Source organism: Bos taurus, chromosome 16 (genome assembly GCF_002263795.3).
Source record: "Bos taurus isolate L1 Dominette 01449 registration number 42190680 breed Hereford chromosome 16, ARS-UCD2.0, whole genome shotgun sequence".
In the NCBI taxonomy this organism is placed as follows: Eukaryota; Metazoa; Chordata; class Mammalia; order Artiodactyla; family Bovidae; genus Bos; species Bos taurus.
The window spans coordinates 37,693,745-37,715,639 of NC_037343.1; the positions used below are offsets into that span (position 1 = coordinate 37,693,745).

General features: G+C 37.5%; 1 protein-coding gene and 1 non-coding gene across 5 annotated transcripts in view; both read right to left on the reverse strand.

Moving 5' to 3' along the window:
• The window catches only part of KIFAP3 (kinesin associated protein 3), a 153,474-nt gene extending 141,617 nt beyond the window's left edge, over positions 1–11,857 (reverse strand). For 2 of the 4 annotated variants that reach the window (XM_010813216.3, XM_015475075.3), the window contains exon 1: positions 660–778. In XM_010813216.3, coding sequence (XP_010811518.1) covers positions 660–763 — 104 coding nt within the window. In that variant the 5' untranslated portion in view covers positions 764–778. 4 annotated transcript variants of the gene reach the window in all.
• On the reverse strand, positions 3,352–3,459 carry LOC112441927 (U6 spliceosomal RNA). The gene has a single exon (XR_003029882.1). It is a non-coding gene; the product is annotated as a U6 spliceosomal RNA (small nuclear RNA).
• Positions 11,858–21,895: the final 10,038 nt, after the last annotated feature.

Below are 21,895 nucleotides of genomic sequence, written 5' to 3' on the forward strand. Positions count from 1 at the left end.
CCATGAATTAAAAGCCACCACTTCTTTCCCCTTCATTATTTCAAAACCCCATGGCAGCGAACCCCATATTGGAGAACACAGAACAGAGGCGCCAGAATACATTTCCAAGCACCCATAAGATTTATCTAGTAGGGGAAACAGAGAGTCGGAGGATGGGATGCGGGGAGAGAGGAGACACAGTATACTCCGCCCTTCTCCCCTCTCCCACAATGTGAGGTATCGAGGAAACCATCTTCAATGCTGTCAGGGCCCCGCTGAGTCAGGGAAGAAGGCTGGAGAAAACCGCACCCCACAAGGACCCCTTCCTCTTTTCAATTCACCTTTATCCCTCCCTTTCCATGATTTTTCCCGTCTCCCATCCCTATTCTAAGCCTCTGGCTTTGCCCAGTGACACTTCATGGCCAACCCAAGAACCTCTTAAGAATATCCTCACGGTCCGAGCAAGGAGGGGAGGACCGACCCTTGGGGAGTCGTCACCTTTTGAGGTATCTGGCGTCCTCCCCCTGCATGGCGGCGGCGACGGCGGCGTGGGGAGGATGGGAGTGTCTGAGAGAGGCCGGCCGGGCTATGTCCGGGGACGCTGGCCAATGTACCCCACACCCAAAGGCGATGACAGTCCTGAGGCCTGCAAGGCGGGGCAGCTACGGCGCTGTGGTTACCTCGGTGAGGCCACCGGCTCCTCCCACCACTTCTGAGCCCCAAAACACTGGAGCTGCTCAGACCCGCCCACAGCTGCCCGGGTGAGCTCCGCCCCAAGGCGCATGCGCCTGCTCCAGCGGCGCCAGTGTGCGCAGGCTCAGTATGCGGGGCTGGCCCTTGGGACTAATCTGACGCACCCTGCAGCCGAACATGAAAGTATTTGCGGCAGATTTCAGCGTGCTTAGTTAAAGGGTGTCTCCGTGCTCACCGCCCCCTTGAGGATGGGAATTGAAAGAGTCATCCCCCCAGTCGAATTGGAATTTCTGGTCTTTTGCTTCAAGACAGGGAGAAGAAATCCATTAACCATTTAATTAGAGAATGCTCTTGAACAGTCCAGCCCTTGGCTGAGAACCTGTAAAGAAAGGCATGTACGTGGGGCATTGTGGAAAAGGAAGGTGGAAAAGGAAGAGCACTGATTGCGCTGGAGAAGTTGGAATTTGTGCCGACAATGTAGCCCTTGTACAAAATGAATACAATTAATATCAACTTTGATCAAAGGGCAAATCTGTCTCTTCCACTTTGATATCCTAAATCTACAATGCACTTCCCCCCTCCCCTCTCCCCCTCCCCCCAACGAAAACAGCTCCTGAAATTACAACTTCAACTAACTATTCTGAACTTTAGATACTTTTGGATTCATTTTCCCTGAGACAGGCAGCTCTTAGCAATTCTGGCCATAGGGCAGGGGGCTGTTTTTTTTGTTGTTGTTTGTTTTGGTTTTATCTTTTTTTAATTGAAATAGAGTTGATATAATGTGCCAATCTCATCATTCTAAATGAAGTCAGAAAGACAAATACCGTATGATATCACTTATATGTGGAATCAAAGGAGGGTACGAAGAAGGCATTTCTACTCCCCACCTGCAATCCTGTCACTTACTCTAGGTTCTCCATTTTGACACCTTGGGCTATGTCAACACCACTCTTCACCTGTCTTTTTCATACGCACTAAGTTAATGCAATGCAATACACGGAATATATAAGTATGGACACAGTCCATACCAATAAGAGATGGTATTGCCTACCCATTCACATAGGCTACACTATTTCTATCAATGTTTTAGTCATTCCTCCAGTCTTCCAGGGATGGTTATAAAGCTAACTTTGACAGCTTTCTTTGTATCATGACCTCTTATTAAGCTATTTAAAAATCTTATCATTTCTTCCTTCAAGATATTTCTGCAATCCAGCTTTTAAATTCTCACTTCTACCTACTAGCCTAATCATTTCATACTTGGAATACTGCAGTTCTTTCCTGTTTTCTGGTTTTTTAAATATTCATTCTCATAACTGATACAAATTTTACAAATCATCACTTATAGGTAGATTACCTTAAAACCTCCACAGTATCTAATATTGCCAGATCACAGTATCTATTAAAATGTATGTTGTTGTTTAGTCACTAAGTCCTGTGTGACTCTTTTGTGACCCCATGGACTATAGCCTGCCAAGCTCCTCTGTCCATGGGATTTCCCAGGCAACAATACAAGTGTTGGTTGCCATTTCCTTCTCCAGGGGATCTTCCCAACCCAGGGATCAGACCTGCATCTCATGCACATACTTGCAATGTAAGCGTCTTGAGATCAGAGATTTTGCTTTGCTTACTTCTGAATCCTTAGGATAGCACCTGGCTCGTAGTTGACATCAAATAAATATCTGGAGTTGAAAAAAATGCATATCTGATCTTGAAACAATAATCACAACAAAAATCTAGAGGAAAGAGGGAGGCTTAAGGGGAAGGGACATATGTATACTTATGACAGATTCACATTGTTGTATGGCAGAAACCAATATGACATTGTAAAGCAATTATCATCCAATCAAAAAAAAAAAAAAAAACTGAAAGAAATGCCCTGAGGCCAGGCAGGAAGAACTGAAAACTATATCAATAAGATAAACTGAAATTGGGGCTGAACTAGAGAAACTTTCAGTCTATAGTGGGAACAGTAGGCATCTTATTCTTGAGCCTAGGCATCTTATTCTTGAAAGTAAGAAATATTAATGGGATTGTGTTCAAAAGACACTAGTCAATTTTTAGGCAATTTTCCTCAAAAGGAATAATTACATGGTTGATTTAACACATAATAAAAATCCAGGAGTCCATAATGATACTCAATGACTCATAGAAACACAGAAAAACAAAACCTCACTTTCATTGAAGGTAATGACTACATCAAATCCTTAACTCTGAAAATTGGTAATTAAAGGAAATAATAAAGCATTTAATCCAAGTCTTTTGGAAATAAACCATAATTTACCTCCTTTTAATGAGGGAAAGCTTTTTTCATTTTTAAACAGAAAATGTCTGCTAGTACTAGAGCAATATCATGATAGTTACTATTCTGTGAACACCGAGAAATAATACACCTCATTGATTTATTATAACATAATTTAAAATGTGGCAAAATTTCACCCCACAGATTACCTGATAATTCTAAATGGAATAAAATATGTTACTTTACAATAGGGAGATCAGCATTTTAAACAAACAAGTAAATGAGGTATCATTAGTAGTCATAGTCCCTGATAGTATATGCAATAGGAAGCACACAAGATCACCTATTAAGTATTCTTTTTTTTTCTTATGCAACTTCACAGTTTTTTTAAATTTATTTTAATTGGAGGCTAATTACTTTACAATATTGTAATGGTTAAAAATATGGAATGCTTCACAAATTTGCGTGTTATCCTTGTGCAGGAGCCATGCTAATCTTCTCTGTATTGTTCCAATTTTTAGTATATGTGCTGCCAAAGTGAGCACCTATTAAGTATTCTTGATGAAAATTAACCTGAATTTAACTAAATTGTTCTATCTAAAAAGACTAATCTATATCTATAAAAGGGCTTGCCTTGTGGCTCAGCCTGCAATGTGGGAGACCTGAGTTCAATCCCTGGGTTGGGAAGATCCCCTGGAGAAGGAAAAGACTACCTACTCCAGTATTCTGACCTGGAGAATTCCATGAACTGTAAAGTCCATGGGGTTGCAATGGAGTGACTTTCACTTTCACTTACATAAAAGACTAATAAATGAAAATCTCAATTAAATAGAGTTGGGAAGCAGAATGAGGAGCTCTTATGGCCCCTGTTGATAGCAGAGCCTGACAGAAGGAGGAGTCTTCCTCTTTCCTGGCAAGGTCACAGTCAATGAAAAGTCATGGACTCTTTGTTTACTATAGCCCTCCCAACATAATTTTTCTCTCTATAAAAGCATTGCCTAATGGGCACTTGCAAGTGGTTCACCTCAATTTCAGACCCCAAATTACAATGTTCTGCTGAGCCCAAATAAATACATCTTTGCTGAAGAAATATGTGGCAGTCTATTAGTTTCAGGTAAACAGATATCACATGCATAACAAAATAAAGAAGATGATCCCAAAGAGTGGGGAACGTACCCAACTGGATATCAAGATATATTAGAATAATAATTACAAGGTATAAAATTGACATAGGGAGACAACCTGAGTGAAAAAGAAAACAAGACCCATGCACATAAGTAAACTTGAAATATGATGGAAGTGAATTTTCAGATCAGTATGGGAAAAATGTATTTTTGGAAACATGCATTTTCAAAAAATGTTTTGAAACAATTATTTATGCATATATAACAAATTAATTTGGATCTCTGCATGCTTGCATGCTCAGTTACTTCAGTTGTGTCCAACTCTTTGCAACCCCATGGACTGTAGCCCACCAGGCTCCTTAGTCCATGGGATTTTCCAGGCAAGAATACTGGAATGGGTCGCCATGACCTTTTCCAGAGGATCTTCCTGACCCAGGGATCAAACCCACATCTCCTGAATCTCCTGCTTTGCAGGTCGATTCTTTGCCATTGAGCCACCAGGGAAGCCCAAACTGGATCCCTACCTCATGCCATATTCAAAAGCTAATTCCACATTGAATAAACTCTTAAGTGTAGAAGAGAACATTTTAAAAACATTCAGAAGAAAATATAAATTATCTTTATGACATTCAGTTAAGGATACATTTTAAAACAAGATACAGAAAGCACTAAAAATAAGATATTGATGAATTCACTCCTTTAAAATTGATAACTTCTGATTATCAACACCACCAGTGTAAGGAAAGTGAAAAAGATAAGTTAAAAAATAATGTGATCTATTTGCCTCACATAAAAATTAACAAAGGTTTAAACTGACTATTTCAAAATCTGCTATAAATCAAAAAGGAAAACACAAACAACTCAATGGGAAAATGGACAGAGGAGAAAAAGAATTAGGAATAGGAAGTAAAACAAAACATGAAAAGATGCTTTATCTCAATAATAACCAGGAAGATGCCAATTTAGACCATAAAAAGATACAATGTTACACTGACGAGGGTGCAAAATTTAAGAAGTCTGACAATATCAAATGCTTGTAAAAATGTGAAATCCTGGAAATGATGTAGTAACCATTCAGGTATGTGTTCATTGTGACTACCACTTAAGAATAAAATGTCTTTGTTATTTTGTAAAGTTGAATAAAGATATTCTCTAAATTTGTGCATTTCTACCCATACTTATATAACTCAGAAAATTCTAGCATATGTGCACAATGAGATTTGTTCCATAACTATCAGAGCAGTGTTGTGCATAATAGAAAAAGAAAAACTGAAAAAGAACTCCAAAATAGTTTTGCAGAATGGGTAAATATGTTTGAAATATTCACACAATGCAATATTATGCAGCAGATTTCTCTGAACCAGAGAATGAACTAGAACTATACAGACAACATGAATGAGTATTTAGAAACATTATATTGAATGAAAGAGTAAATTGCAGATTATGTACAGTGTTTTTTAAACTGTGGTATAATTTGCATACAATAAGATACATTCTTGGTGTGCAGTTCTATGAGTTTTGACAAGCACATGACTCATACTCAAAATATAGAGCAATTCCATCATCCCTTCAATTCCTTTGTGTTCCTTTAGAGTCATCCTATTCCCCCCAACACCAAGCTCTGTTAAATACTGATCTGCTTTTTGTTCCTATAATTTCCCTTTTTCCAGGCTTTCACCTAAATGTAAGTGTGTTGATATAGCCTTTCAAGTCTGGTTTCTTTCTCTTAGCATTTGGGGGCCATTCATATGGTGTTTCATTAATTTATTCTATTTTACTGTTAGGTAATATTCCACTGAATGAATGTATCACAGTTCATTCATTCACCATATTTGGGTTGTTTCTAGTATTTGAGATCAGTGAATGAAGCCATTATAAATATTTACACACAGGTTTTTGTATCAACTAAAGTTTTCTTTTCTCCTGAAAGCACTCAAGAGTAAAATTGTTCAGCTATATGGCAAATATATGAATAACTCTATGAAACTGCAAAGCTGTTTTCCAAAGTGGTTGTGCTATTTTCATCCACATCCTCACCAGCACTTGGTATTATCAAGTTTTTAATTTGTTTAATCAAGTCATTGTAACAGATGTGTCAGAATATCTCATTTGACTAGAGTTGTATTTCTGTGATAATTAACTGTATAAGCATATTTTCATGTGCTTATTTACCATTTGTATTTTGGGTGAAGTCTTTGTTCAAATATTTTTTTTCATTTTTTTATTTGTGTTTTCACTAGCTTGACCAAACTGATCAGAAAGATAGAAACAGACATTAGATTTGAAAGATACACAGCACTAAAACTGAAAGAAGAAATAGAAATTGTTAAAGCTCTATTTTTTTTAAAGAAATAAAAAATCTAATAACAATGTTTCACACAAAGAACACTCTAGGCACAGCTTTACTGATAAATTCTACCTAAGAAATAAGGTCAACTTACATACTCAAGCAGATTTTAGAGAATGGAGAAATACTTACTGACTCATTTAAAAGGGTCGGCATTATTATGGTATCATAGTCAGACAAATATCTTTAGTGACCATGCATGTAATAATCTTTAACAAAATACTAGTAAATCAAATCAGCAATATGTAAAAAAATACACTACACTGTGACCATATGGGGTTTAACTTAGAAATTCAAGGTTATTTAACATATGAAAATCCAATAATTTACCATACTAAAAATATAAAGGTAAATAACCATATGATCACATCAGTAGAGGCAGAAAATTAATTTGACAGAATTCATGATTTAAAAAGCTATCAGAAAACTAAGAACAGGAGATGACATCCTCACTCTAATAAAGAATGTCTGTGTGGGTTTACTTCTGGGCTATCTCTTCTGTCCCATTGGTTTATGTATCAGAATGTAAGATGCCGCTAGTATACTGTGTTTTCTCAAGATTGTTTTGGCTATTTGAGGCCCATTGGGTCCCATATAAAATATAAGATTGTCTTCCTACTTTGTAAAATAAAATGCTATTGGAATCTCATTCGCATTGACAGATTTGATTGAATCTTTAAGTAACTTTGAATGGTATAGAAAATTTGACAATATCAAATCTTCTAATCTATTAACATGGGTTGTCTTTCCATTGTTTTTTGACTTCTTTCTTCTCATTTATTAGTGTTTTGTAGTTTTCATTATATGTGATTTTTACCTCCATGAAGTTTCTTTCTAAATTTTTAAATAATATTATTATTGGGATTGCTATCTTCTTTTGATAGTTAATTGTTAGGATATAGAAATACAACTGATTTTTGTACATCAGTTTTGGATCTTGAAATTCTATTGAATCATTTATTCTAATAGATTGTTGTGGAATCTTAAGGGCTTTAATATAAAAACATGTCATCTGCAAATAGAAATAATTTTACTTCTTCATTTCCTATTTAGATGACCTTCATTTATTTTTCATTCCTAAATGATCTTATTAGTACTTCCAGTTCTGTGTGAAATAGAAGGGGCAAAAATGAACATCCTTGCCTTGTTCCTGATTTTAGAATAAAGCCTTCCATTTTTCACTGTTGAGTATAATGTTAGCAGTGGGCTTTTCATAGATGGCCTTAAATATGATAATTTCCTTCTATTCCTAGTTTGTTGAGTGTTTGTGTCTAGAAAGGATTGAATTTTGTCAAATGCTTTTTCTGCATCTATTTAGATGATCCTATGATTGTCATCTTTCTATCAATATGATGTAAACTTATTGATTTGTGTATATTGAACCATCCATGCAGCTTACAAATAAATCTCACTTGAACATGGTTATTTGGTCCTGTTAGTGTACTTTTGGATTTAGTTTGCTAGTATTTTGTTGAGAATTTTTGTGCCTACATTCATCAAGAGTTGGGCTGCATTGCTTTGGGATGACTTCTTTGTAATACCACAGTTTTCTTCTTCTGCAAAACTGTACCTTCTAGAAGTTTTTCTTAAGTTCCAGACTTAGGTGTTTCTCTGTTCTCCTATTGCATTTACTGGACTTTATGGACACCCAATCCCAAAGAAAGGCAATGCCAAAGAATTCTCAAACTACCGCACAATTGCACTCATCTCACATGCTAGTAAAGTAATGCTCAAAATTCTCCAAGCCAGACTTCAGCAATATGTGAACCGTGAACTTCCAGATGTTCAAGCTGGTTTTAGAAAAGGCAGAGGAACAAGAGATCAAATTGCCAACATCCACTGGATCATCGAAAAAGCAAGAGAGTTCCAGAAAAACATCTATTTCTGCTTTATTGACTATGCCAAAGCCTTTGACTGTGTGGATCACAATAAACCGTGGAAAATTCTGAAAGAGATGGGAATACCAGAGCACCTGACCTGCCTCTTGAGAAACCTGTATGCAGGTCAGGAAGCAACAGTTAGAACTGGACATGGAACAAAAGACTGGTTCCAAATAGGAAAAGGAGTACGTCAAGGCTGTATATTGTCACCCTGCTTATTTAACTTATATGCAGAGTACATCATGAGAAATGCTGGGCTGAAAGAAACACAAGCTGGAATCAAGATTGCTGGGAGAAATATCAATAACCTCAGATATGCAGATGACACCACCCTTATGGCAGAAAGTGAAGAGGAACTCAAAAGCCTCTTGATGAAAGTGAAAGAGGAGAGTGAAAAAGTTGGCTTAAAGCTCAACATTCAGACAACGAAGATCATGGCATCTGGTCGCATCACTTCATGGGAAATAGATGGGGAAAGAGTGGAAACAGTGTCAGATTTTATTTTTGGGGGTTCCAAAATCACTGCAGATGGTGACTGAAGCAATGAAATTAAAAGACGCTTACTCCTTGGAAGAAAAGTTATGACCAAGCTAGATAGCATATTGAAAAGCAGAGACGTTACTTTGCCAACAAAGATCCATCTAGTCAAGGCTATGGTTTTTCCAGTGGTCATGTATGGATGTGAGAGTTGGACTGTGAAGAAAGCTGAGCACCAAAGAATTGATGCTTTTGAACTGTGGTGTTGGAGAAGACTCTTGAGAGTCCCTTGGACTGCAAGGAGATCCAACCAGTCCATTCTAAAGGAGATCAGCCCTGGGATTTCTTTGGAAGGAATGATGCTAAAGCTGAAACTCCAGTACTTTGGCCACCTCATGCGAAGAGTTGACTCGTTGGAAAAGACTCTGATGCTGGGAGGGATTGGGGGCAGGAAGAAAAGGGGATGACAGAGGATGAGATGGCTGGATGGCATCACTGACTCAATGGACGTGAGTCTGAGTGAACTCCAGGAGTTGGTGATGGACAGGGAGGCCTGGCGTGCTGCGATTCATGGGGTCACAAGGTGTTGGACACGACTGAGCAACTGAACTGAACTGATGGATGTGATTTGTTTATGAGTGATTCAAAAGGTATAAAATCATGAATTTCCAATTACATTTCCAATCACAGTTCTTAACACATAATGATAACTAATAAATGGTAAATCCTGCTTTATTAAATATAATTATAGCTTTCAAGAAGCACATGAAATATTCACTATGTATGTAAACAAATAACTTTACCATGGTGAGACATGTCATAATGGCAGCATGAAACAAGTAAAATGTTGACACAAGAAGAGTATAATCCACTAATGGTGGAGAGAAGCTAAGGGTAGAGCTCACAAAGGATGAATAAAAAATTGCTTACCAGAAAAGCATAATAGAGATGTCCTAGGAAAAAGCAATACTTTATACACAGTGTCTATGCAATATGTGGGGACTTCCCTGGTAGCTCAGCTTGTAAAGAATCCGCCTGCAATGCAGGAGACCCTGGTTCGATTCCTGAGTTGGGCAGATCCCCTGGAGGAGAAATAGGCTACCCACTCCAGTATTCTTGGGCTTCCCTGGTGGCTCAGGTGGTAAAGAATCTACCTGCAATGTGAGAGACCTGAGGTCGATCCCTGGGTTGGGAAGATCTCCTGGAGGGGTATAGCAGTGCACTCCAGTGTTCTTGCTTGGAGAATCCCCATTTTTCAAAGGGCTTGCCAGGTGGCACTAGTGGTAAAGAACCTGCCTGCCAATGCAGGAGATGTAAGAGAAGCTGGTTCAGTTCCTTGGTTGGGAAGATCCCCTGGAGGAGGGCATGGAAATCCTCTCCAGTATTTTTGCCTGAAGAATCCCATGGACAGAGCAGCCTCACGGGCTATAGTCCATAGGGTCGCAAAGACTCAGACATGACTGAAACGACTTAGCAGGCATGCATGCATATAATATATACACAGTGTATATACAAATGTATGAAATATCATTGTATATTTAGGTAAATGCAAGTAGTTGAGATGGTTAGAGAATTAGGTTCAGATGGGAGAGCAGTAAAAAGTAAATTTGGAAAATTCAGGGGGGGCAAAATTGTGGAAAGCCTGGTATAAGAGAATATGGCATATGGATATTCTCTGCACACATCAGGAATCATGAAAGCATTTTGATATAGAAAAATTATATGTTGAAATTTATTATTTTAGCAATTGATTGTTCTATTTTTATCCACACAGCAGCATAGAACAGTGATGTAAGAAGTACAGTTTTTATTCCCCATATAAGTCGCTTTTAAATTTCAATGCTGATAGACTTCAAAAGCTCAGAGAAAATCACTTCTTACCTCGTGACTGCCTTTGGGATATCATCAAATGGCCACTGTGGCCCAAAGAATCCACATCCACTGGCTATTAATGCAGTCATCTTCTCAAATTAATTTGAGCTCACGTTGCACATCTTAACGCAAAAGAGATTTGTTACAAGGACCGTTTAAAATACATCCTCTTTTTGATGGTGGTAACCTCTGTTTTCCACTAATGTGATGTAAGACAACATCTATGACATCATTAGGTTTCTCCAAGGGTCAGAACAGGGAGGAAAGTGGCCCACGGGGAAAATAATAAATCTCTGTGCTTTTTCTCCCCCATGTTCTCTTATAGCCTGAACCATACTTTTAGGAAATAGTTGTATCAACTATTTAAATACATGTCAGCCTGATGATTCTTAAAGACATGCAATAAAATGAATATTTTCCAGTATAAACAGAAGATGTATTTTGTCACACTTATACACACACATTCACACACACACACACAAACAACTGTGTTTGGTAATTTGTATGTGTAGTCATATGTGTACATATTCAGTTGGAAGTTCCCAGCTTTTGTGTGTGTACTTTTGGAGATGTGTGCACGACACGTTGAGGGAAGAAGAGGATCTGAGTGTATCCAGCCAGATCAGCTGGCTTTGTCAACTTAACCAAAAGTTATAAGCAGGCATTACTTTAAACTTGAGTATGCTAAAATGAATAGACATAGTTCCTGACTTGAAGAATTGTATCTACATCCAGTAGAGATACACACAAAATGAATACATTTCAAAGAAATACATTCTATGATACAGCTATAAATTATCTCTGTAGAAACTGAGGAGATGACTGTGGATTCACACACTTAATTCTATTCTGCACAATGCATTCATCCAAGAATTGAGGCTATAAGAAGAATAAAATACAGACCTTACCTTGAAGGAGTTTGAGTATATGAATAGGAAATCAGGGAACAATTGGTGTCTCAGCCTTATTGCCACACATCTACATTCCACATCAAATTTTGTTTTGTATTTGTCCTAGATTATTTTAAACTGCTTTTACCTATTAGGTTTTTTTTCTATAAAGAATATGCCACACCATCTCTTTTCAATTTATTGCTTCAATTCCATGATCTTTCACTGTGATAGAAGTTTCACTTGAGTTAGATATATTAATTGAATTTTATCTCTGTCTCATTCAATACACATTTGTTTAGTGCATATTATGTGTTCCAGAAACACTATAGAGCTGAACTACTAGTCTGGATAAATTCAGGCAAAGGGTAGATTAGTGATCAGACCTCTCCCATGAAACCTTAGTAGCAGAATTAGAAAATGTTTAGAGCACTTAGAGCAAAGTGTTTATGACATACCCTCTGGGTTACTAAGAACTGAACCAGAACTGCCGATTCATTCTAGATCAGTTCCTAGCAACAGCCAGTTAGCAACAATTTTAAAGTTGGATAAGAAATTAATTTGTGCTTCCTGGGTTGAAACATATGATGTTCCAATGAGTGACATAACTCCATCCTTTTAAGTATAGGGCTGAAATTAAATAACATGTATTTGACTATAAAACATTTAACTTTTCTTTTCTTTCTTCCTCCTTTTTTTCCCTTTCTCTTTCTTCCTTCTTTATCCCTTATTCTCTTTCTTTTGTTTTTCTTTCTTTTTATGTGTAGATAGCACATGCCATAAAAATAATAGCACAATGGAAAAAAGAATTTTTTCTGATTTGGAAAAATTCCTGCCAAATTGATGTCCCTTTAAGGAACTATTACCATACCAGGGAAGGCTGCTGCTGCTGCTGCTGCCAAGTCGCTTCAGCCGTATCCAACTGTGCGACCCCATAGACCGCAGCCCACCAGGCTCCCCTGTCCCTGGGATTCTCCAGGCAAGAACACTGGAATGGGTTGCCTCCAGTGAAAGTGAAGTCGCTCAGTCGTGTCCGACTCTTCACGACCCCATGGACTGCAGCCCACCATGGGATTTTTCAGGCAAGAGTACTGGAGTGGGCTGCCATTGCCTTCTCCAGAGAAGGCAGTAGATACATATCAAAGACCATGGGAAATGGTTGAAATAAGATCAGAGTCTTTCCAGTGTGTGTTAGTAACAAAAAGTACTTGAAATTCATTTTGCTTCAGTTCATACTTCAATACTTTGTCACATTACTTTTTTTTTATAAGTGAGAGAGGTAAAAAATAAGATGTTGCTATTCCAAGTTTGACAAATTGTAAAATATTTCTCTCAAATCAATCCGCTCCCTGCCTTTCCCATTCATTGGCATATGAACTTCTTTTTCTTTCCAGATGAGTCCGTTGAGAGTACGTCAGCATTACTCTAAGTAGAAGATGCTGGTATTCCATCACAAAAGCAAAATGAAGTAAAAACTAAGTAAACAAAATGCTGCTTGTCCACTTACCAGAATTTTCTTTCCTCAGGATGTGGTAATGTGTACTTTACTTTAAATGGTATCTTGACTGAATTCTATCAAATAATCTCCCCCATAACCAAGTGGACATGCTGGTGAAAATTTCTCCATCTGAACTAAGGAAACATTAACAACCTAAACACTTTTTTTTTTAAACAAGATTGGTTTTATTTTACCTTATAAAAATATTTTCATGGCTCCCAGAATACCTTTCTTTTTTAAACCCTTGAGATGTTGGGCTAGGATTGATTCCAAGGTTATTCTGTTGCCAGTACATTTGAGTTTATAATATCATTAAAATTGAACAAATATGAAAAGCCTGAAATGGAAAGTCAAATATAAACTAAAAGGAACATATACTCTACTCTTTCATTTTGCTGGTCAGTTTACTCAAAGCAAAGGAAAAGTAAAACAGGCAATAGGAAGTGTTTAGTAAATAAGTTTTGAATGAATATCTATAGACAAGGAGGGAAATCACCAGATAAAATGTAAATTACTGGTGCTTTTCATAAAGTAGTAGGTTCTGTGGGCTTCCCAAGTGGCTCAATGGTAAAGAATCCATTTGCCAAGGCAGGAGACATGGGTTCAATCCTTGGGTCAAGAAGATTATCTGGAGAAGGAAATGGTAACCCGCTCAAGTATTCTTGCCTGGGAAGTCCCATGGACAGAGAAGCCAGGAGAGCTACAGTCCATGGAGTTGCAAGAGTCAGAAATGACAGCGACTAAACAACAACAACGTAGGTTCTACATTTAACTGCATGTAGGCCACTAGAGCAAAGAGGATTTGGGGCTTTTGCATATTTTCCTCTTAAATAATAGTACTCTTCATGGAGAGAGTAGTGGACAAGAGGGAGGCTTGGTGATAGTGTTTGGAGAAGGCAATGGCACCCCACTCCAGTCCTCCTGCCTGGAAAATCCCATGGATGGAGGAGCCTGGTGGGCTGCAGTCCATGGGGTCGCTAAGAGTCAGACACAACTGAGCGACTTCACTTTGACTTTTCACTTGCATGCATTGGAGAAGGAAATGGCAACCCACTCCAATGTTCTTGCCTGGAGAATCCCAGGGACAGGGGAGCCTGGTGGGCTGCCATCTATGGGGTCGTGCAGAGTCGGACACGACTGAAGTGACTTAGCAGCAGCAGCAGCATGCATTTATTTTGTCTCTATCTTATTGGTTGCTGCTGGCCTGAGAATAAATCTATTTTATTATACTAAAATACTATATAGTCATATGGAGGACCCATTTTTAATAAGGTTATTTGTTTTTTATGTTAATTTGTGTGAGTTCTTTGTATTTTGGATATTAATCACTTATTGGACGCATCATTTACAAATATCTTCTATTCAGTAGGTGGCATTTTCATTTTGTTGATAGTTTCTTTGCTGTACAAAGGTTTTTTAGTTTGATATAGTCCTATTTTTAATTAGTGCTTTTGTTTCGCTTACTTAAGGAGACCTAGTTAAACATACATAGTTAAGGCTGTTATCAAAGAGCATATTGCCTGTATTTTCTCCTAGAAGTTTTATGGTTTCAGGCCTTACATTTACATATTTAATTTATCTTAAATTTATTTGTGTATGTGGTATGAGAAAGTAATTCAGTTTGATTCCCTTGCATGTGGCTGTCCAGCTCTCCTAACAACATTTGTTGAAAAGACTGCCCTTTCTCTGTTGTATTTTCTTAGTTGTAGATTAATTGACCACAAAAGTTTAGGTTTATTTCTGGGCTCTCTATTGTGTTCTATTGACCTATGGGTCTGTTTTTGTGCCAATACTATACTTTTTTTGATTACTGTAGCTTTGAAGTATAGTTTGAAATTATGGAGCGTGAGATCTCCAGCTTTGTTCTTCTTTCTCAAGATTGTTTCAGCTATCTGGTATCTTTTGTGTTTCCGTACAAATTTTAGAGTTATCTGCTCTAGTTCTATGAAAAATGTCATTGGTATTTTCATAGGCATTGAATTGCATTTGTAAATTGTTTTGGGAAATAGAGTCATTTCAACAATATTAATTCTTCTAATCCATGAGCACAGTTTATTTTTGCATTTGTGTAGTGTTCAAGTTCTTTCATCAGTGTCAAATAGTTTCCTGTGTACAGGTCTTTTGCTTCCTTGGTTAGATTTGTTTCTAGGTATTTTATTCTTTTTTTATGCAATTGTAAATGGGATTGTTTTTCTCTGGTAGTTTGTTATTAGTGTATAGAAATGCAACACATTTCTGCATGGTGATTTTGTTTCCTGCAACTTTAATGAATTCATTTATTAGTTTTTTGGTGGTGTCTTTGTGATTTTCTATATATAGTATTGTGTCATCTGCAGACAATTATGGTTTAACTTCTTCCTTTTCAATTTGAATTTCTTTTATTAGTGTATTTATTTTTGTGTATAATTGCTGTGGCTAGGACTTCCAGTACTAAATAGAATAAAAATGGTGAGAGTGGGCATCCTTGTCTTGTTTCAAACCTTAGAGGAAATATTTTTAGCTTTTCATTGTTGAGTATAATATTAACTGTAAGCTTGTCATATGTGGCCTTTATTATGTTGAGGTATGTTCCCTCTACATCCAGTTTGTTGAGAGTTTTATCATAAATGAATGTTGAATTTGTCACAACTTTCTCTGCATTTATGGAAACGATTGTCTGATTTTTCTTCTTCACTTTATTAATGAGGTGTATCACATTGATTGATTTGTTGATATTAAACCATTCTTGGTTCCCTGGGATAAATCTCATTTTATCATAACGTATGATCCTTTTAATGTATCATTGAACTTGGTTTGCTAGTATTTTGTTAAGAATTTTTGGATCTATATTGAACAGGGATTTTGGCCTATAATTTTCTTTTTGTGGTGTCTTTGCTGATTTTGGTATCAGGGTGATACTCACTTTGTAGAATGAGATCAGAAGCCTTCCTTCCTCTGACATTTTTTGGAATAGTTTGAGAAGGATGGGTGTTAACTCCTCTTCAAAATGTTCAGTAAATTTCACCTGTGAAGACATCTGATCTTATACTTTTGTTTGTTGGGAGTTTTAAAAAGTTTTTAATTCAATTTCATTACTGATAATTGGTCTGTTCATATTCTCTATTTCTTTTTTTTATTTTTTTAAAAGCTTAAAATGTATTTTAATAAGTTCATGTTGCATTATTCATTTCTCAGAAAAACTTCAAAGGTATTAGGGACAAATCAAATATGGTACACCAATAAAAAATGCACAGCATGACTACCTAAGATAGGCAAAGCTAAGAGCTACCGTCTGACATTCAGCATACAGCAACCCTGTTCTCAAAACTGTACTAGGCCTATCAAGAAAGCTGTGAATGGCAACATCACAGACACAAAAAGGCCATTTCTGGGTTGTCCTTACCCAAGAAAAAGATGGAGGCAAGTTTAACACAAGATTTTTTAAAGATAACACTAAATGAAAATCTCTAAGAGAAAATATCTTCCTTGGGACATGAAAGGGTAATATATGGGACATAACAGAACCGTATGTATGTTGTCTGTGACCTCTGTGGACATGTGCCTGAATTCCCACTTGGGAGTGATTGGAACAGTGGGGCCAAGGTCATTGGGGGATGTTTGGGTTTTGTGGTATATGTGGCGGGATCTCTGGGGTGAGACAGTGCACTAAGTCGTGTCCGACTCTTGCGACCCCATGGACTGCAGCCTACCTTCAGAAATTATAGATTTCTAGGAATTTGTCCTTTTCTTTTAAGTTGTCCTCCAGTATTTATTCAATGTCTTGTAGTCATTTTGGTTGTCTGAAGCATATTCTTTACTATATTTTTTAGGAAGAGCTCATGGAAACAATATTCCTTGAGGTCTTGCTTATTGCTAAGAGTTGTCTGTGCTTTTTATACTTGAAATTCAGTATTACTAAATATAAAATCCTTGGCTCACATTTTATTTCCTTAAATGTCTTAAATTTGTTACTTTATTTTCTTCTGGCATAAAGTATTGCTCATTAAAAGTTTGTTAATGTAATTTTCTGTCCTTTATAAGTCACACGTGTTTTTTGCCGAAAAATTCAAATATTTTTTCTCACAAGGTCTAGTAATTTTATTAACCATGTTTTGATGTTGGCTATTTTGCAAGGATAGAGTCAGTTATATGGTGTACTCTTTCAATATGTAGGGCTTCACTGATAGATCTGTTAGGAAAGAATCTGCCTACAGTGCAGGAGATCCCGGTTCGATTCCTGGCTCAGGAAGATCTCCTGGAGAAGGGATAGGCTACCCACTCCAGTATTCTTGGGCTTTCCTTACCTGCAACGCAGGAGACCTGGGTTTGATCCCTGGGTTGGGAAGAGTCATTGGAGAAGGGAAAGGCTAATTCTGGCTATTCAGAATTCTGGGTTGCAAACAGTTGTACACGACTGAGCAACTTTCACTTCACTTCTTCAGTTTGTAGTTTCATATCCTTTTTAAAAATATCAGGAATATTTTCTTGAATTATAATTAAAAAATTTGTTTTGTTCTCTTCCTTGGGTTTTCATTTTCATAGATTCCTAATATTCATATATTGCAACTTCTTTACCTATCTTAAATATTTGTCATTTTCTCTTAAATTCATTTTGTCCCTCTTCTTTTCATTATAATTTAATTTTTCCTCTTGATTTCCAAATTTTAATTATTTGTTGCATTAATTTACTCATGCATTCTAGTAGAACTTCCATTTCTTAAATATTTAAAATTTTTAATTATGTTTTGAATTGTATTACCTTACTTTTGTGTTATGTTACTATTTCATGTTTTATATCATTAACATAGATTGGGTTCTTCTGAAATAATAATTTACAGTTTTGATCTTTTTTTTTCTCTCTCATGTCTTTCTGGTGTGATTTCATTGTGATTATATGGGATTTGAACTAGATACATTTTTAGTTGTTCATGTTTTATAAAATTATTTTACCTGAATGTTTAGAAAGTAGTAGTAAATTTTCTAACTTCGTAGTCCTCCCCCTTCTGCTATTTGCATACAATGATTTAAATAAAATAGCATCTTGCTTTCTGAGATTTTCAGACTCTGTTCTGCTTCCCCACTTTTGTCTATCTCTTCTCCCTTTCTTGTCTCTTGCTTTCTAAATCATGCCTGCATTCCAAGTGTCTCCTCAATATAGAGAGCTGTCCCATGATGCGTCAAGTGTGAGCATTCCTGGACAGTAGACTGCTTCACCTTTAAAGAACTGACAATAGGTCCTTTACATTCATATGATGCTGGAGGGAACAACACCTTTCTCAGTTTCAGCCATTTTTCTCAAACTGGCACATTGTACTTTTCAGGTACTATCTACTGGAAGTTTCTTTGTTCTCTTATTTTTCAGATCATCAAATGCCTTGTTATTTTCCACTGTTTTTTTTTTTTTTTCCCACACAGATGCCAATGGCACACAGGTCTTGTGGCTACTGATAGTTTGTCTCTGCTAAGCTAAGTCACTTCAGTCGTGTCCGACTCTGTGCAACCCCATAGACGGCAGCCCACCAGGCTGCCCCGTCCCTGGGATTTTCCAGGCAAGAACACTGGAGTGGGTTGCCGTTTCCTTCTCCAAAGCATGAAAATGAAAAGTGAAAGTGAAGTCGCTCAGTCGTGTCTGACTCTTAGCGATCCCATGGACTGCAGCCCACCTGGCTCCTCCATCCATGGGATTTTCTAGGCAAGAGTCCTGGAGTGGGGTGCCATTGCCTTCTCCGACTTTGTCTCTACCTGCTTTTATTTTGAGGTTGTGTTGTGCCTTGTTACCCAGTTTGCTGAATTTTTGCTTTTGCGATCTGTGTGCTTAGTCGTTCACTTGTGTTCAACTCTTGCAACCCCATAGACTATAACCTTCCAGGCTTCTCTGCCCATAGGATTCTCCAGGCAAGAATACTGGAGTGGGTTGCCATTTCCTTCTCCAGGGGATCTTCCCGACCCAGGAATCTAACCCAGGTCTCCTGCATTGCAGGCAGACTCTTTTACTAAAAGAGTAAAAGCTAAAAGGGAAGCCCATTTTTCGCTATCTAGATGCTGTCTTTTTAATGTGGTAATCCAGGAGGACCTAAAAATCTATGCTGCCACTACTGTCTTCCTAGAATCTCACAACAGTCGTTCTTTCTGAGGCTCAAGAAGATACATTTGCCTAAGATCGCACAGCTAGCAGCAGAAGGCAAATGTATTTTAAAGCATCTTGATTAGCACGTAGTACAGAGAAACTGCTCACTGCATGCTCTTTCTGTCCTACTTCCTTCTCTCCCTTCCCCTCTTTTTTCCTTCATTGCCTCCACTTCTTCCTCATTCCCTCCAGAGTATAGATTTAAATCCAGTTATATCTGACTTCAAAGCCTCTGCAAGTTTATTTGATATACTATGCATCTAACCCATAATGTGAAGTCACTGGAGCTTTTAATTCAGCAAAACCATTTAAACAAAATTAGTTTCACTAAAACCTACACTCGTCTTGTTGTAAGAACATTTTCCTCTTGGTTTTATGCTCACATACTTTTCAATTGAGATATATAAATGTCACATTATTTGACACATGCCTCATTAAAACATGGTTTGTTAGAAGTAAATTGATGCTCTTATTTTAATGAATATATTTACAGGCATTTTATGTAATTCTTTAAAAACTTCCTTTTTCATCTTTCACCTCCACCCAGGAAACCACCATTTGATAAGAAGTAAATTGAGAAGATCCCTGGAAAAGGACATGGCAATCCACTCCAGGATTCTTGCCAGGAAAATTCCGGGGACAGAGGAGACTCGCAGGCTACAGTCCATGGTGTTGCAAAGAGTTGGACATGACTGAGCACACACACAGTTGAAACCTGAACCTAAAACACCTTGATTTCACTTTCAAACTTAAAATCTACAAAATTTAAGGAGATTTTAAACTTGACAAAGTCAAATGTCCTGCTCTTGAAAAATTTTATAAAAGCACTACTTTGATTTGAAAACTATACTGCCCTGGAACCCACGTCCATAAAATCCCAAGCTCCTTTGCTTAGGGTATTTGGCTCCTGATGATACTTGATTGAAACTGATTCATTCAAAAATTGGATACACCATGAAGGCTCCCAGGGAATTTATACAGTGCACTCTGTTATGTAAAAACTCCCGATATACTAATTCTCCATAATCTGCTATGTAAGGCCAATCAGTAATTAGATCTTGGGGAGCAAAATCTTGCCTATATGAAGTCACCACACAAATCCTAAGGGATTCAAAGCTCTATTTCAAGCTAATGCCTTTATAAAATCCTATTCCAGTCTTTGGCTCTATAATGGATTTCCCAGGTTGGTGATCCAGCAACAGAAAATACCATTTCCTTATTTTTTGAACTTCCTGCTCTTACTGTGCAGGCTTGTTTCTTACTGTTTGAATTTACTTATTGTGGTTTGCATAAAATTATCCTTCACTCATCTACACATAGTAGATAATGGTTATTTGCCTATAAATCTAACAGGTACTGAGTTTTATTTACCCTCCTGCTCTGTGGGCACTCTTTGAACAAACGAGCAGTTGTTCTTGAAACATTTTCCATTTTTATGGGATTTGGAACTGTTTCTCCTTGTTGCTTTGTGTGCTTTTTAGCAGCTTGAGGCTCCTTCTTTCATGGTGTTTACTCTGGAGCTGGTGTGAACAGAGGCTCTTGGAAATGGTAGAGTGTTAATATCCTGGACTGTGTCTTGCTTCATGTAAAAGATTGCTTCTTTAGGCTGCTGGGAGCTGCAGCAAAGGCAGGCCTTTCACAACACACACAGACATACACATGGAATCATGAATGGTCACACACCTACGCTCACCCTCTTGGGCTCTCTGATTTCATATGTATGGAAACAGGCAAAGAAACCTGACCCCTTGTTGATTGGAACGTTACTTTGCATTCATTTACAGAATATTTGGAACCTCACATATGTTTCTCATTAACACTCATGTTTGATTGTTCTATGCAATTTTTTTAAAGATTAAATAAACCTGTATCAGAAATTGTCACTTTGCTTTAAAGAAGCACATTCAGCTCCCTCTGGGGAAGCAAAGAAAGAATGACATGAAATATTTCTGTTCTCTTACATGTATTTCCATAAATGAGGTTGGCATTACGACATAATAATACATTTGAGGTTCGAGGGATTTTAAATAGCTTTTGAACAAATCGAGCACAAATTCGCATTACTTATACAAAGAAACTCATTTAAAACAGAGCCTGTTAATGAAATGTGGTTTAGAATCATGTCTGTTTTAAATATTTAATGTTCAGAATTAAAAGTTCAGAACATTAAAAGTTACTGGGCCAGAGACTTAAAGTTAAGTAAGCTGATATCTGAATATCATAACTGTAAATTTGGAGGTACATTAATTGTTTCAACCCACAAGGGCATGATTTGGTAAGGTCATATCCAGCAAAATATTCTTAGGCCTTATTGCCTTCATAAATTTCCAAAAATGCAGTTATTTGAATCTATTTCTGGTTTACCAACAAACCTACAGGCTGTTGCCAAATGCAGCCTGGTTATGTTGTAGCCCCTTTAAAACAAAAGGGGGAAAAAACTCTCTCTCTGTTGGGCTGCACCCCATAGGCCTGCAAAGCCTGCATTTGCCCAGCTTCAAGATGGAAGAAAGAACCCGTAATCAGCAATAGAGACATCAGTGGTTTAATGGATGGGGGAGCTTACATGTCTGGAGCAAGATTCTGGAGCAACACCCCACCTTGTGCCACAGATGGTGGGCAGGACATAGTGGCAGTCTTTGCTCCCAAGGGAAGGGTAGAGAGAAGGGAGGATTACCAGTTACAGGGGAATTGATGTCAGATGGGTTTATTTGTGACCAGGGAAATCTGTAGAGAGGCATGCCTCTCACTGCCCCTTTGATAAGAGTAATCACTATCTGGAGCTTGGGG